Raw genomic sequence first — 13,626 nt, 5'->3', positions numbered from 1 at the left:
TTATGTACTGTGAAGGTTTAGCATTGACTGGATCACCAGTCTCTAGTGGTCTTTAAAAGATAGCATAGACTTTCAGCTGTTGGGGATAGTTTACCCATCCTGCTACCCAGAGAAAACACAAGGGATTAGACTAACTCTTTATAGATTTTTTAAAATAGCAGTCATAGTGCCTTATATACAAACAGTGATTCTTCTTGGGGTAGTACAGAGAATATAATGCTTAGACCTTTAATAGCTGTGTCATTTGCCTTAGTTTCTTTATCTGCCAAATGGGGGAATAGCAATAGCACCTATCTTCTAAGGTTGTTGTGAGGATAAAATGGAATAATATTTTTAAAGCACTTTGCAAAGCTTGAAGTATTATATAAATTCTAACTATTATTATTGTTATTATGTCACATAATTTCAGATGTAAGAGAGAAGGTGCCATTTTATTATGATTTTACAATATTCTTATGAGTTATCCATTGTTTCCATTCTTACAGATGAGGAAATTGAAGTCCAGAGAGGGATTCGGTGAATTTAGGGATTCAATGATTAATTCACGATTATCCCACCTTATTCTAGTAGCATCGGGACACAAATTCTACTTGAGTTTATGAATGAATGAACCTGGGCTCCCTGACTCCTAGACCATAGCTCCTTCCATTCATTGTTTTACTTCCTCTTTTAATGGATGGTTAAAAAAAAACAAACAAGATACAGTGGGAGTTATTTTAGTCTTTCATGAAATATTTTGCATACCAGAGATTGACCTTTCTAAAAATTTCCCTTCATTTCAGTGAAACTCGTGCAGATGATGAGGAGGATTTGTATGACTGTGTTTACGGAGAAGATGAAGGGGGAGAAGTCTATGAGGACTTAATGAAAGCTGAAGAAGCCCAGCAGCCGGTACATTTTTACTATTTTGTTCTTAAGTTCCTTTATAAAGATGTTGATTAGAAAGTAAATGAATAAGTAAATCAATCACTAATTAATTTTATAATTAGTAAATTGACAATTTACTAATTAATTTAGTGATAAGTAAATTAGAAATTAGATTAATTAGAAAATAAATGAATGTCACTGTGACCCATAATGAATAAACTTCCTTTTTTTACTCTCTTTAATTTATTCACATTGTTCATTCAATATTTCATTATTCAATATTTTGAACACATATATGAAGAATTTTTTTGCCCTTACTATGTGTAAACACTGCATGTGTGTGCATGTGTATATATATACACATACACACACGTATATATATATATATATATATATATATATATATATATATAGAGAGAGAGAGAGAGAGAGAGAGAGAAGGGGGGAGGTAGGGGGAGGGGGAGTGGGAGAAGGAGAGATGGAAGGGCAGAGAGAGAGAGAGAGAGTGAGAGAGAGCAAATCAAGAATGGATTCAGAACCATATCAAGACAATCACAAAACATTGAAGATAGAAGGAACCTACCAGATCATCTAGTCTATTCCCCTTGTTTTATAGAGGAAAATGAGAGTCCCAGATAGGTAGAGTACTTTAAAGTGTGTGTTTTGCAAACCTTATGTAACCCAGAAATATTTACTTCAAAAAGTATAATAGCAAATATACAAGGTTGTTACCATTAACACAAGGAAGGCATAATTCTCTTCTCCCTTTATATCTTCACTCTGGAAAGGGGAAGGAATTAAGTTCATAGCTTATCTCAGTTCCCATTGAGATCAAGCTCAGTTTCAAGTCCAAAATCCTGTTCAGGCTCAAGTCCCACGTACCCTAGACTTCCATGCCAGGCTGGTTGGTTACACCATGTTGCATATAATCCAGGTTCTATGGTCACTATGGCATAAACCACAGGTCTGACTCATCAGTACCTGAAACAAGATAAACCAAATAAAGACTATCAGACTCATTTCTCTGAGCTGGGATAAAAGCAAGATAAGGAGGGCAAGGCAAGTTCTTCCCTTCCCACTGATTTAATGCATGGCATCCATGCTGGGTACAGGAGATAAGTCACCCAAAAGAGCACAGCTGAAAGATGGCAGAAAAGTAAATGACTCAATCTCACCACTTCTAAGGGAAACAAGCAGTCAATTAAAGGAGGCTTCCCATCCATGTGATAGAGGATGCTGCAGGTTTCATGTTAAGTAATGGTCAAAAACTCTTTCAAGGACATTTCCATGTTAGAACTGGGCATATCCAGAAAAGTTTGGATTATACATTTTCTCCCTGTTTGAAATTTGCCATTCCTGGCAAATAGGCAAGGATGCATCTTTTCACTCCCTTTTTTCCCATAGCCCTTGCATTCACTTGCTTGCCCAGTGTCATACAGGAAAGTCTCAAATGTCATAGGCAATCCCATATGTACAGATGAAAATCAATTATCTCCAAATACAGTTTTGCAATTTCAGAGAATAAGGAACAATTCACAAAGTCCTTCCAGAGTCCTGAGGGGATCGCCTCTAGCCCCTGAAACTGAGAGCAAGCAACACAGACAGAAACAAACATGCTCCAAGGGCAATTTCTTCAAAATAGCATAAAAGAGAGAAAGCAGGGGAAGTCAAGTCCTTCCTCTTTCACTGGTGCAGTTGCCCGGAGATATTCAAACATGAAATCACTAAGCTGAAATATTTGACAAACATTGGTATCTTGCTCTTCCTTCCTTCCTTCCTTCCTTCCTTCCTTCCTTCCTTCCTTCCTTCCTTCCTTCCTTCCTTCCTTCCTTCCTTCCTTCCTTCCTTCCTTCCTTCCTTCCTTCCTTCCTTCCTTCCTTCCTTCCTTCCTTCCTTCCTTCCTTCCTTCCTTCCTTCCTTCCTTCCTTCCTTCCTTCCTTCCTTCCTTCCTTCCTTCCTTCCTTCCTTCCTTCCTTCCTTCCTTCCTTCCTTCCTTCCTTCCTTCCTTCCTTTTTTCACAATTCTGTTCATGTAGCTTCAGTTTTTCTTCTGAATCCTGTTGAATGAGAATTTTCTTGAATAAATGTTGGTAAATAGAATGACAGTTAATTTTCCTCAATATGTATTGAATATACCACATAATTCAGATTGAGCCTCAACATGTCATTAATTTCAAATCAAATTGTTTTTAGTGGTTTAGTCTTCCTTAGAAACTATTATTCAAGTTTCTTTCCCTCATTAACACAATTTTCTTCTATTATTTGGTTTTTGATTCTATTATAGTCTATTTCATCCTATGTCACTGAGATTTTTTAAAAGCTCCTGAAAAGAGGTTCATCCTTACCATTTATTACAGATAATCACAAGTAATTTGAACATTCATTCAACAAATGCTAAGTATCAATGAGAATGCAAAGCTAAATAAGACACAGTTCCTCTCTTTGATGAGCATTCAGTCCAGAGGTGGATATAAGATCTATTCATGCATAAATAATCTAGCCCATTTTCTTCCTCCTACTCATTTCTGGAATAAGCTTAGTACTTATCTGCTGTGCCAGTCCAAGGTATATTCATAGAACAATTAATTCATTGGAATGTTAATCTAAATTCACATCACAGTATTGGGGGGGCAGTTAGGTGGCACCATGGTTAGAGTGCTGGACCTGAATTCAAATCTTATCTCTAACATTTATTTGCTGTGTGACCTTGGGCAAGACACTTAATCCTATTTGCCTCAGTCTCTTATCTGGAAAATGAGTAGAGAAAGAAATGGCAAATCACTCTGTTATTTTTGCAAAGAAAACCTTAAATGGCATCACAAGAGTTAGACACAACTGAAAAGACCAAGGGATAACAAATTGGCATTGTGAATGTAAAAAAAAAAATAAAAACTACCCTTGCCTTTTGTTTTAGAATCAATATTAAATATATTTAATTAGGGGATAGACAGTTGGGGCCAAGTGGCTTGCCCAGGGTAACATAGCTAAGAAGGGTCTGAGGTCAAATTTGAACCCTGATTCCAGGTCTGGTGCTCAATTCGGGGTGCTACCTAGCTGCCCTGGCATTGTGGATTTTTAATTGACTTATTTCTTCCCAAGTGAGTTTTATGACGTTGATCCCTTCTGCATGACCCTGGCTCCTAATGAGTAGGTCCTGAGGTCCTCATTGATTCACGTCATCAGCACTTCTTGCCCACAATCTAGAACAGCTGGAAAGCTTGAGCATCTATAGGGAGTCACAAAAGATGATCATAGAAACTTTGAAGTGTTCAAAGTGCCGATGAGAGGTACAAAAAAGGGCTATGACGAGATGGAAATCAGGAAAGACTTCCTGGGAGTAGTAGCAATTGGTCTTTTAAAGGTAGATATGGTTGAGGACAGCATTGCTGGCATAGGAAATGAATGGTATGAACCAAAATATGATCACATGAACCCTAGAGACTTGTTTAGGGAATGCCAAATAGTCGATTTAAAGATTCAATGGGGTGTATGAGAGCAAGTATTCTAACTTAAGATTGAAAAGATTAATTAATTGAACCTGCATTGGGACTAATTAAAATGCCTCCCCTTATGTCATATTCCTTTAAATTTAACAAATATTTTTTATTTGCTTAAAGTTAAATTTAACAAACATTTACATGGCTGAGCTGAACTCTATTATCTTATGTTACTAAAACTTTATCCTATGGGGAAGGTAGCTTCAAATTTCTAGCTCCCTCTTTTTCTAAGGGCTGGATTGACCAGTGAATCAGGGCAGCCCAAGAGTCCCTCTAAGTTAGACATGAAGACACAAGTCAGATACCAAGATTCTAGTTATTAAAAAAGTCCTTGAAGGGGCAGCCAGGAAACTCAATGGATAGAACTATAGTCCTGGAGTCAGGAGGAGCTGGCTTCAAATCTGGGCTCAGATAATTCCTAGCTATGTGACCTTGAGCAAATTACTTAACCCTCCCAATTGCCTAGCCTTTACTGTTCTTCTGCTTTGGGATCAATAATTAGTATCAATTTTAAGATAAAAGGTAAGAGGTTTTTTTTTTTTTTTAAAGTACTCGAGATTTTTCTCAGTATTGCTTTGGTTGAGATTTCTAGATGCAGTCATCATACACACAGGGAAACCTATCTGAAAAAGGAAGTTGCTAATTGGTAGAGAGGCCATGGATTTCCTAGAAAAAGAAAGAAAACAAAATTTCTTGGAATCATAGTTTCAAGGATTCAGAGCTAGAAAGGACCCCTTCATCTTACAGATGAGAAGACTGAGGCGCAGAGGTTAGTGACTTACCCAAGTAGCAAGTGACAGATATGAGATACAAACCTGTTAGATCATATGAAAAAATATTCAAGATCATCTGTTTTCCCCCTAACCCCAAATTTTATGGAGGAAAAAACTAGTAAGTCCATAGGGATTAAGTGACTCTTCCCATGTCATACATTAATAAGTGACAAAACTTGGATTTCAAGCCCTTATCTTCTAAATTCAAATCCTGTATTTTTTTCCCTCTACACCAGGAAGACTGATTTCAAAGGAAAACATATTTACCTTTATTCTTATTTCAATTGTTACTAACAATGATATCCCACTTTATATAGTCCTTTACAGTTTATTGTTTTACCTAACAATTCTAAGAGGTCTATAGTTTTGGTATAATTGTTCCCATTTTACAGATTAGGAGACAAACTCAGAGACATAAATTTAGCTCCCCTCGGTGATTTAGTTAGTAAGTGATAGAGTATTCTGGCTTTAAGCCCAGTGCTTATTCTACCACACTACTTGAATAACTCTGTCACCTTTTCTTATTTACTCTGTTTCAAAATTGAAAACGAATGTCTAATGATGCCCTACAGTTAGCACTTACTATCAACTACCTGTCATTTTTTTAGAGCTGAAACTTTGAGCACCTACCAAAACTCATGCTTTTGCTTGCTTTTAATACTGATTAGATCAGTGAGTTACAGTGCATTAAATAATGTTGCAATTTTATTCCTTTCTAATTGCAGAAGTGTCTGGAAAATGACATACGAAGCTGCTGCCTCGCAGAAATCAAACAGACAGAGGAGAAGTACACAGAAACATTGGAGTCAATAGAAAAAGTAAGTGGGTAACATTTTCATGGATGACAAAATCTTGGTGTCAATACTGTCAAAACAAATGCATGTCCTCTTTTTCATTTATCTAGCTCTTTACTTTGGAAAAATTACAGAGCAGATCAGTTATTAAATATTTTTTTAAAAACCTTCCTTTCTCCCAGAGCCCAAATAATTGTAATTAAGGACATCACAATGTGACGGCACAGCAGATGGAATGCTGGACCTGTCCTCAGGAAGACCTGATTCAAGTCAGATTTTAGACACTTACTAGTTGGGTAGCCCTGGGCAAGTCATTTAACCTCTCTCTCAGTTTCCTTATCTGTAAAATGTGGATAATAAGAGAACCTACCTCTTAAGATTGTTGTGAGGATCAAAGGAGATAATAATTACAAAATACTCAGCACAGTTCCTGGAATATATTAAGAGCTTTGTAAATATTAGCTATTATTTATATTATTATTTGGTAGAGTGTAAGGAGTGATATGAGGTTGAAGAAAAAGCATACCCTCAGGTAACTTCTTATTGTAACTAATTCTTGCTAATTAGGTACTCTATTTTTTTTTAAACTTATGTTCTACCTTTGAATCAACATTGTATATTGGTTCAAAGGCAGAAGAGTGGTAAGGGTGGGGCAATGGAATTTTTGTTTCTACTCTGCTAAGGAGCTTTCAATGCCATCAGTGATTTCTAAATTTGGAACAAACGATGGTACAGGTATAGCCTGTATCAGGTTGCTTTCCATCTCTGGGATCCAGGATGGAAGGAGACAATTTGGACCGTACAACTGCAGAAAACTTATGTGGAAAATTGTTATTACATGGAATTGGTAAAATAAAATATCTTTATAAAACTTTAAAATAATAAATTTGGTGCAAAGCCCTGATCAGTCCATTCTAGTCATACATCTGTTTTATTTCCACTTACTACTCTATTCCTTTTGTCTTTACAATATATTGCCATATCCTGTTCGTTAACTTTTCACGTGTACATGTCCTGACTTTTCAACTAGCTTGTAAACCCTTAGAGGGAAGATACCATATCTCCTGCTTTTTGTCATCCCCATTAGAATTATTAGCACAGTGCTGATTACCCAGTTGGTGCTCAACAATGGATGGTTGGATATAGTTGATTGAAAAAGATTAGAAATGGATTAGAAAACAAGAATCCAACTTAACAATTGCATCTGCATTGTCTCATTACAGTATTTCATGACCCCACTGAAAAGATTTCTGACAGCTACTGAGTTTGATACTGTATTCATCAACATTCCTGTAAGTAAAGATCTTCTGGCTTCAATGGAAGACATGACTAAGCTTTTAGAGAAACATGTTAAACCTATTTGTTTGGGAACTAAATTTATCTTTTTGTTGCTCTCATTTTATTTCATTACACTTTATAAATTCCTGTTTGTAATTGCAAAATGTTATTGTGCATAAAGATTTATGTTCTGTATCATTCTCTAGTCTAGAGAACTTCCATAATCCTAAGAACTTTCCAAGGAAACTGCTCTCTATTTTGTTTTTGTTTGTTTGTCTCACCTTTCTTGTCTTGGCAAAAAAACAATGGAGAGAGTATGGTATCTGGATCTAGCCATACCTTAGCTCAAATCTAGCTCAGACAATTACTTTTTTGTGACTCCAGGCAAAACATTTAACCTCTGTCTCCCTTAGTTTCCTCATATGGGTCTGAAACTAGGACAACCTGAGCTCAAATCTTGCCTCGGTCACTTATATTGTATGGCTCCAGCCAAGCTTCCATCTACCTCAGTTGCCTCATCTGATTTGAAAGCAGAATGACCTAAGCTCAAATCTGTCCTCAGCCACTTATGTTATGTGGCCTTGGGCAAGTTACTTAACCCCTGTCTAGTTCAGTTTCTTCTCCAAAACAGGGATGATAATAGCATGTGCCTTCCATAGTTATTTTAAGGATAAAATAATACTTGTTAAATACTTTCCAAACCTTGAAAAATTCTATAAATGATAGCCATTATCATTGCTAACATTTTATCCATTTCTGTATTTACCTTATGCTTCTAAGATATTTTCCTTATTTTTTTAATTAATCACAATTCAGGCAAAAATAGACTAATAAAAATTTCCTCTTCTCTGGTGAAGACAATTTTCAACGTTTCTTGTTTTCTCAAAAGGAAGAAAGAATTCAGAACACGTCTTCTATTTAGTGATGTATGTTCTATATTCATTGTACAAGGAATATGGCCAGAGTAGCTAGGTATCAGACCTGGAGTCAAGAAAACCTAGATTTTCATATACTTCTCCGCTTTGTGACTCTGAGCAAGTCACATTAACCCCCATTGCCTAGCCCTTACTTCTCTTCTGCCTTAGTATTGATTCTAAGACAGAAGGTCAGGGTTTAAAAAAGGGATATCACCTGTGAGGTAACTAGTGGATGTATCATTTTAGTAACATGACTCAGTAGCCATAAAGTTTCTTCCTTTGTAGTGCTGCTGTTGCTCTTCGATCTTCCTTATCTTGACTCAGACCAGCCTAATCCTTTTGCTTATTGTATCCAATGGATTGTCTCAGTGCCATTTTTTTCTCCTGTCTCTTTTCTACTTTGCCATGTCCATCAGGCAAATATTTGCTTTTGAGTTTTTGGGAGATCTCAAATGCCTCTTTATTTCATATATTATTTTAGTAGTAAGAATGTCCTATTGAATTTAGAGGAGTGGTTGGATTTTCATATACTTTTTTTAAACAAGGAAATAGAGAAAATTGATGACTTTCTCAAAATTAATTTAAAGAAGACACTAATTGCAAAAGTACCATAGTATAATAGTTAAGGTGCTAGACTTGAAGTTAGGAAGGGTTAGGTTTGAATCTTTCCATAGGCACTTACTTAGTTGTTTGCTTTGGAAAAGTTATTTTACCTTGGTTTCCTCAAATGCAAAAAGGGGGGCACTAATACCGTATAGGGTTATTATGACAATTAAATGAGATAGCATATATTGAACACTTTGCAAACCTTGAGTACTGTATGAATGTGAGCAGAATGGGCAGATGAGAACAATATGTTTCAAAGACCATGATGGTGGTTGAAGCAGTTACTATGGAACTCTTAGATCTTGGTTAGACATGGAAGGAGTCAAGGTCATCCACTGTAACCCAGGCCATCACCAGATATTTTAAGATTTTGCCAAGACAAAAATCTTGCCACTGAACTTTGATGACTCTGGAAGAGAGAGTGAAGTTGATGACTGTGCAAATCTTCCTTACTTAAATCCAATTCACATACAAGTCAAGACATCACCCTGTGATGTTACTGGCCCTCTTCCAAAATGAAGGATGAACAAGAGATGTGAGTTGTTATTATTACAAGATCCTTGTCCAAAAGTATAACCTTTATGGGTAAATCATGCTAACATATGACTCCCCCTAATCCAATCTATCTCCCAGAGAATCATCCCTTATAAAAAGGATGAAAAAATAGGGATAAGTGGGAGGACAATTCAGTAAAACTAATGATGATATAGAAAAAGTTTGATGATGTAGTATTCTATTGCCATAGGTCCTCTTCTTTACATAGAAACTGGTGAAGTCCTTCTTATATCTCTTCTTTAGACTCAAGTTTAGTTATTATGATTTTGCAGTATTTAGTTTGTTATTTTGTTCTTTCCATTTTCATTGTAGACAGTCTGTATATTGTTTTCCTGGTTCAGCTTACTTCACTCTGCCTCGATTTATATATGTCTTCCCATGCTTACAACATCAATTTTTCACATAGTGGGCAGAAGTCACAATATCAGATTGCTTTTAAGATTACAAAGAATTTAAAGCCTGTCCTAGAAAATTTGAGATGGGGAACCTCAAAGATTATAGGTTCTAATCTTAGAACCATTTAACATTCTGATTATAATAAATTTTCTAGCTATCTCAACTAAATGACAAGGCTATTTATTCCATTCTCCTATCCAAAAAAAAAGTCTTTTAAGCCATGATAGGCACCAAAGAGGGGGTAATGGGAAAATTGAACCCTTGATTCAAATGGAGGAGGCATATATCTCTTCTCAGTTGTGACATGTATTTTCTGTCTTGAGCCTGGAGCCTTTCTGAAAAATTGTGAACTTCTGGCTGTTGAGTAGCTCAACTATTTAGTCAAATTTATTAGCTCTCTCTTTCTGCCATTAGCTATCTGATGTTTTAGGCAATTCAGTGTGACTGCTGTTAGCTTAGCATAAGGATACCACTAATTGACCAATGTACAAATCTAATTTCTCACACCCAGGGACATAGAATCATTATTTTCTCTTGTCAATAAAACATTAAGCACTTGACTAATTTTATTTAAAAATTACAAATGATTATAAAGTGGGTGAAAAGGAGCCACACATTTTTGCATGGTGGATAAATTAGCTCTTAATGACTAATGAATTCATTTTTCTTGTTGCATAGACACTGACATTTCAAGGCAAAGTCTGCTATTTCACGTTTTATTTCTTTAAAAATATATCTACAGCCCTGATATTGGCAGATTTATGTCAACAGATGAATCAACTTGGTGATGAGCAAAAACTCCAACCACAATTTGGGTTCTCTATTGCTGGGGTGTGGGCAATAGGGTGGCCTAAAGGAAGTTGGCTCTTGATGAATTTGCTTATTAATCTTCTATGATATTTTCTTTTTCAAGGAATTGGTGAAAGTTCACAGAAGCCTGACACAAGAGATTAATGACTCCATTGTCAATAAAAATGACCAGAATTTATATCAAATTTTCATTAACTACAAGGAAAGGTAATTTTTAAACATCATTTTTTCAATTAATAAACATTTTTTTCTCTTTTGCCTGACTCTTCCCCAGATGAAAAAAGAAAAGAAAAACAAAATCCTCATAACAAATATACATAGGTAAGCAAACCAGATCCTCACATTGGCCATGTTCAAAAAATATACATCTAATTCTGCACCCTGAGTCTGGTAACTCTGTTAGGAGGCAGGTAGCATTGTTCATCCTTAGTGCTTTGGAATCATGGCAGGCCAGTGTATTGATCAGAGTTCTCTTAAGGGAAAAGTAACTCTCAGTACCTTTAATCTTTGCATTACTCCTTAGATCAGGCATGGCCATTATGGGAAGCATTTGTGCTTTGAGTCAGAAATAAATTCTTTATTAATTGACTTCCTCTAGTTCTGGTTATATTCTAGTTAGTTTAAATACAAAATTCTTAATCCCAAAGCAATGGATTTTTACATTATTGTGAGTGACCTTTTGTTTTCAGAATCACTGTGTTGTAGGATAAAGAACATTGAATGGAAAGACTAGAAACTAGTCAATAACTTTCCTATAAACTAAATGTGTAATTTTGTGTCTCTTTATCCCTCTTTACCTCAGTTTTGTAAAGAGTGAAATTATGGCTGAGACTGTATGTATAATTAATTTAGGTCACCAAGAATTTTATTTATAAAAATCCTAATGAAAAACCCAAATAATAAAATACCCAGGTCAGCTGCCAAATTTTATGGTGATTTAATTGATATAATAGAGAAAATTAAGAAGAAGGGAGAAGGAAAGGGAGAAGGATTCCGCCCTCCCCTCCCCCAACCCCTGACTGGTATCGGGCAGGAAGATTTGGAAGATCTAGAAAGTAAGGGTTTGGAGTGTGAAGGAAGGAATCAACCTGAACTCCAAAAGGAGCTCAGCTGAGATGCCTGAACCTGAATCAAGTCAAGGACAAAACTCACTGCCAAAACCCAGACAATAACTGCCACCACTTCCAAGATGTCGGAATGCCAGAGTTGCCTCTCCAGGGAAAGAAGGAAGAGGCAGGAAGTGATGTGCCTTATATGGATGTGTTTACATCACTTTTCTATGTTTCATCTGTACCAATTAGGACTTAGCTTGACTTAGGACAGCCCAGAGGTCTGTCCTTTTTTTGCACATGTCTGTTGAAGGCCATCTCCTCAGATAATTAAATCTTGAGTATGCAGACCTTCAAAATCTTGTTAAACTGAGTAGGGTGGAGAATGTAGAGTTTCCAAGACCTGATTCTGTTATTCCAAGTATCTCCATTGTTACTGATCAGGAAATAGCTAAATCACAAATTCTAAAGAATGGTCTCATTAGGGTGGAATAGTTTTAAAATTCACAGTTTCTACATATGAAAAAGTAGGAGGTGATTTAAATTAAATGCTAAAATACTGGTTAAAGTACCTACTACATGAAAGAAAAGAGACTGGGAAAACCTCCTGGGCAAAGATTTGGCTTTATTGTATGGAGAAAAAATTACAATGGCCAGATGTCTAAGACCCTGAGCTGCCAAATCCACACTCTTTTATTGTTTCATGTTTGTCTCCAACCCCCATTGCTGAGAAATCCTCAACCCCCCAAACCTCTGGAGGCCTTCTTGGGCAATCTAGTCTAGCCATCTAGCTGGTCTGGCCACTCAGTTACAACTCTCCCCCTTACATGATTCTATTTAATATAGAGAATAGTATAACATATAATCACTGATTTATGATTAATTTGCTAACACACATATACACACACTTAAGACTATTACTCGGGTATCACCCTGGGACTACATTTTTAATCTGGTTACATATACCCACTCTTGTCTGGGACCATGTTCTTATTACTATTGACATAGTTATATCTGGTAATTCTTATATGGTAATCTGAATACATTTAAAGCACTGATTAAGGCATGGGTTATTGATTTTTCTCTTTACATTTGTACATGGTAGTATAATAGAGAAATCAGTCAGTCAGTAAATAATCCTTTAACGTGCCTGACTGGAGAAGGAAATGGCAAACCACTCTAGCGTTTTCTCCAAGAAAACCCCATAAAGAATTGAACACAGCTGAAAATGACTGAACAAATATGCTAGGTCCTGTGCTAAGTACTGGAGATATAATGAAAAGCAATGATAAGCCCCTGCCCTCAGGGAGCTCACAATCCAGTAAGATTGACAAGGCACAAACAACTATGTACAGACAAGATACAAATAGGATTCATTGGAAGTAATCAATAGAGGGAAGGCACTAGAATTCGCTCAGGAATGACTTCCTGTTGAAGATAAGATTTTAGCTGGGACTTGAAGGGAGTTAGGAAATCAAAGAAGTAGAGATGGAAGGAGGGCATTCCAGACATGGGATTCTATCAAGAATATTTAAAAAAATAATTAGATCTATTTTATTATCTTTGGAATAACAAAACTTAAGTTTTCCTTTTCTTAGATTTCTGTTGGTTGGCAACTGTCTGCTGAAGAGATAGATACTCAGGCAACCACAGTCATATATTAGCCTAACATAAAGAATCAAAAGAACTCTTCTTCCTAGGATATATATCTAGAAAATAACAATGTGTTGATTTACCTTTATCTGCCCCCCAAAAGGAACCTACAGATTAGGTCTATAAATTATGAAGTCTTGGTCAAGAAAGTGAAAACTTTAGGGACATAGGTAACACTTTCATTGCTTTTTCCAACTGTTGGCTCTGGGAAGGAGATAGGGAGGAGATGGAAAGAGTAAAATTGTATATGGAAGGTTAACAACTGGTGAAGAAAGTAGTTATACACATGGGAGGTAGGGTTTTGGAGCAGGGTCACAAAACCACTGGATCTGAACTCATGAACTCAGTCTTCTGTCTCCAAGATGATGCTCTCTCCACTGTACTGACCCATATCCACTACATCATACTGCTTTGCAATTCACATCTTTATAA

General features: G+C 36.2%; 1 protein-coding gene across 3 annotated transcripts in view; it reads left to right on the top strand.

Annotated features, from left to right (window-relative positions):
• The window catches only part of VAV3 (vav guanine nucleotide exchange factor 3), a 439,950-nt gene that overhangs the window by 202,921 nt on the left and 223,403 nt on the right, over positions 1-13,626 (top strand). For all 3 annotated transcript variants that reach the window (XM_001372319.4, XM_056819156.1, XM_016429056.2), the window contains exons 5-8: positions 783-891; positions 5,862-5,954; positions 7,154-7,222; positions 10,596-10,699. In XM_001372319.4, coding sequence (XP_001372356.1) covers positions 783-891; positions 5,862-5,954; positions 7,154-7,222; positions 10,596-10,699 — 375 coding nt within the window. The remainder of the gene's footprint in view (positions 1-782; positions 892-5,861; positions 5,955-7,153; positions 7,223-10,595; positions 10,700-13,626) is intronic.

Source organism: Monodelphis domestica, chromosome 2 (assembly GCF_027887165.1).
Source record: "Monodelphis domestica isolate mMonDom1 chromosome 2, mMonDom1.pri, whole genome shotgun sequence".
NCBI lineage: Eukaryota > Metazoa > Chordata > Mammalia > Didelphimorphia > Didelphidae > Monodelphis > Monodelphis domestica.
Note: the sequence above shows the minus strand (reverse complement) of the source record. Positions and strands in the feature narration are given on the sequence as shown.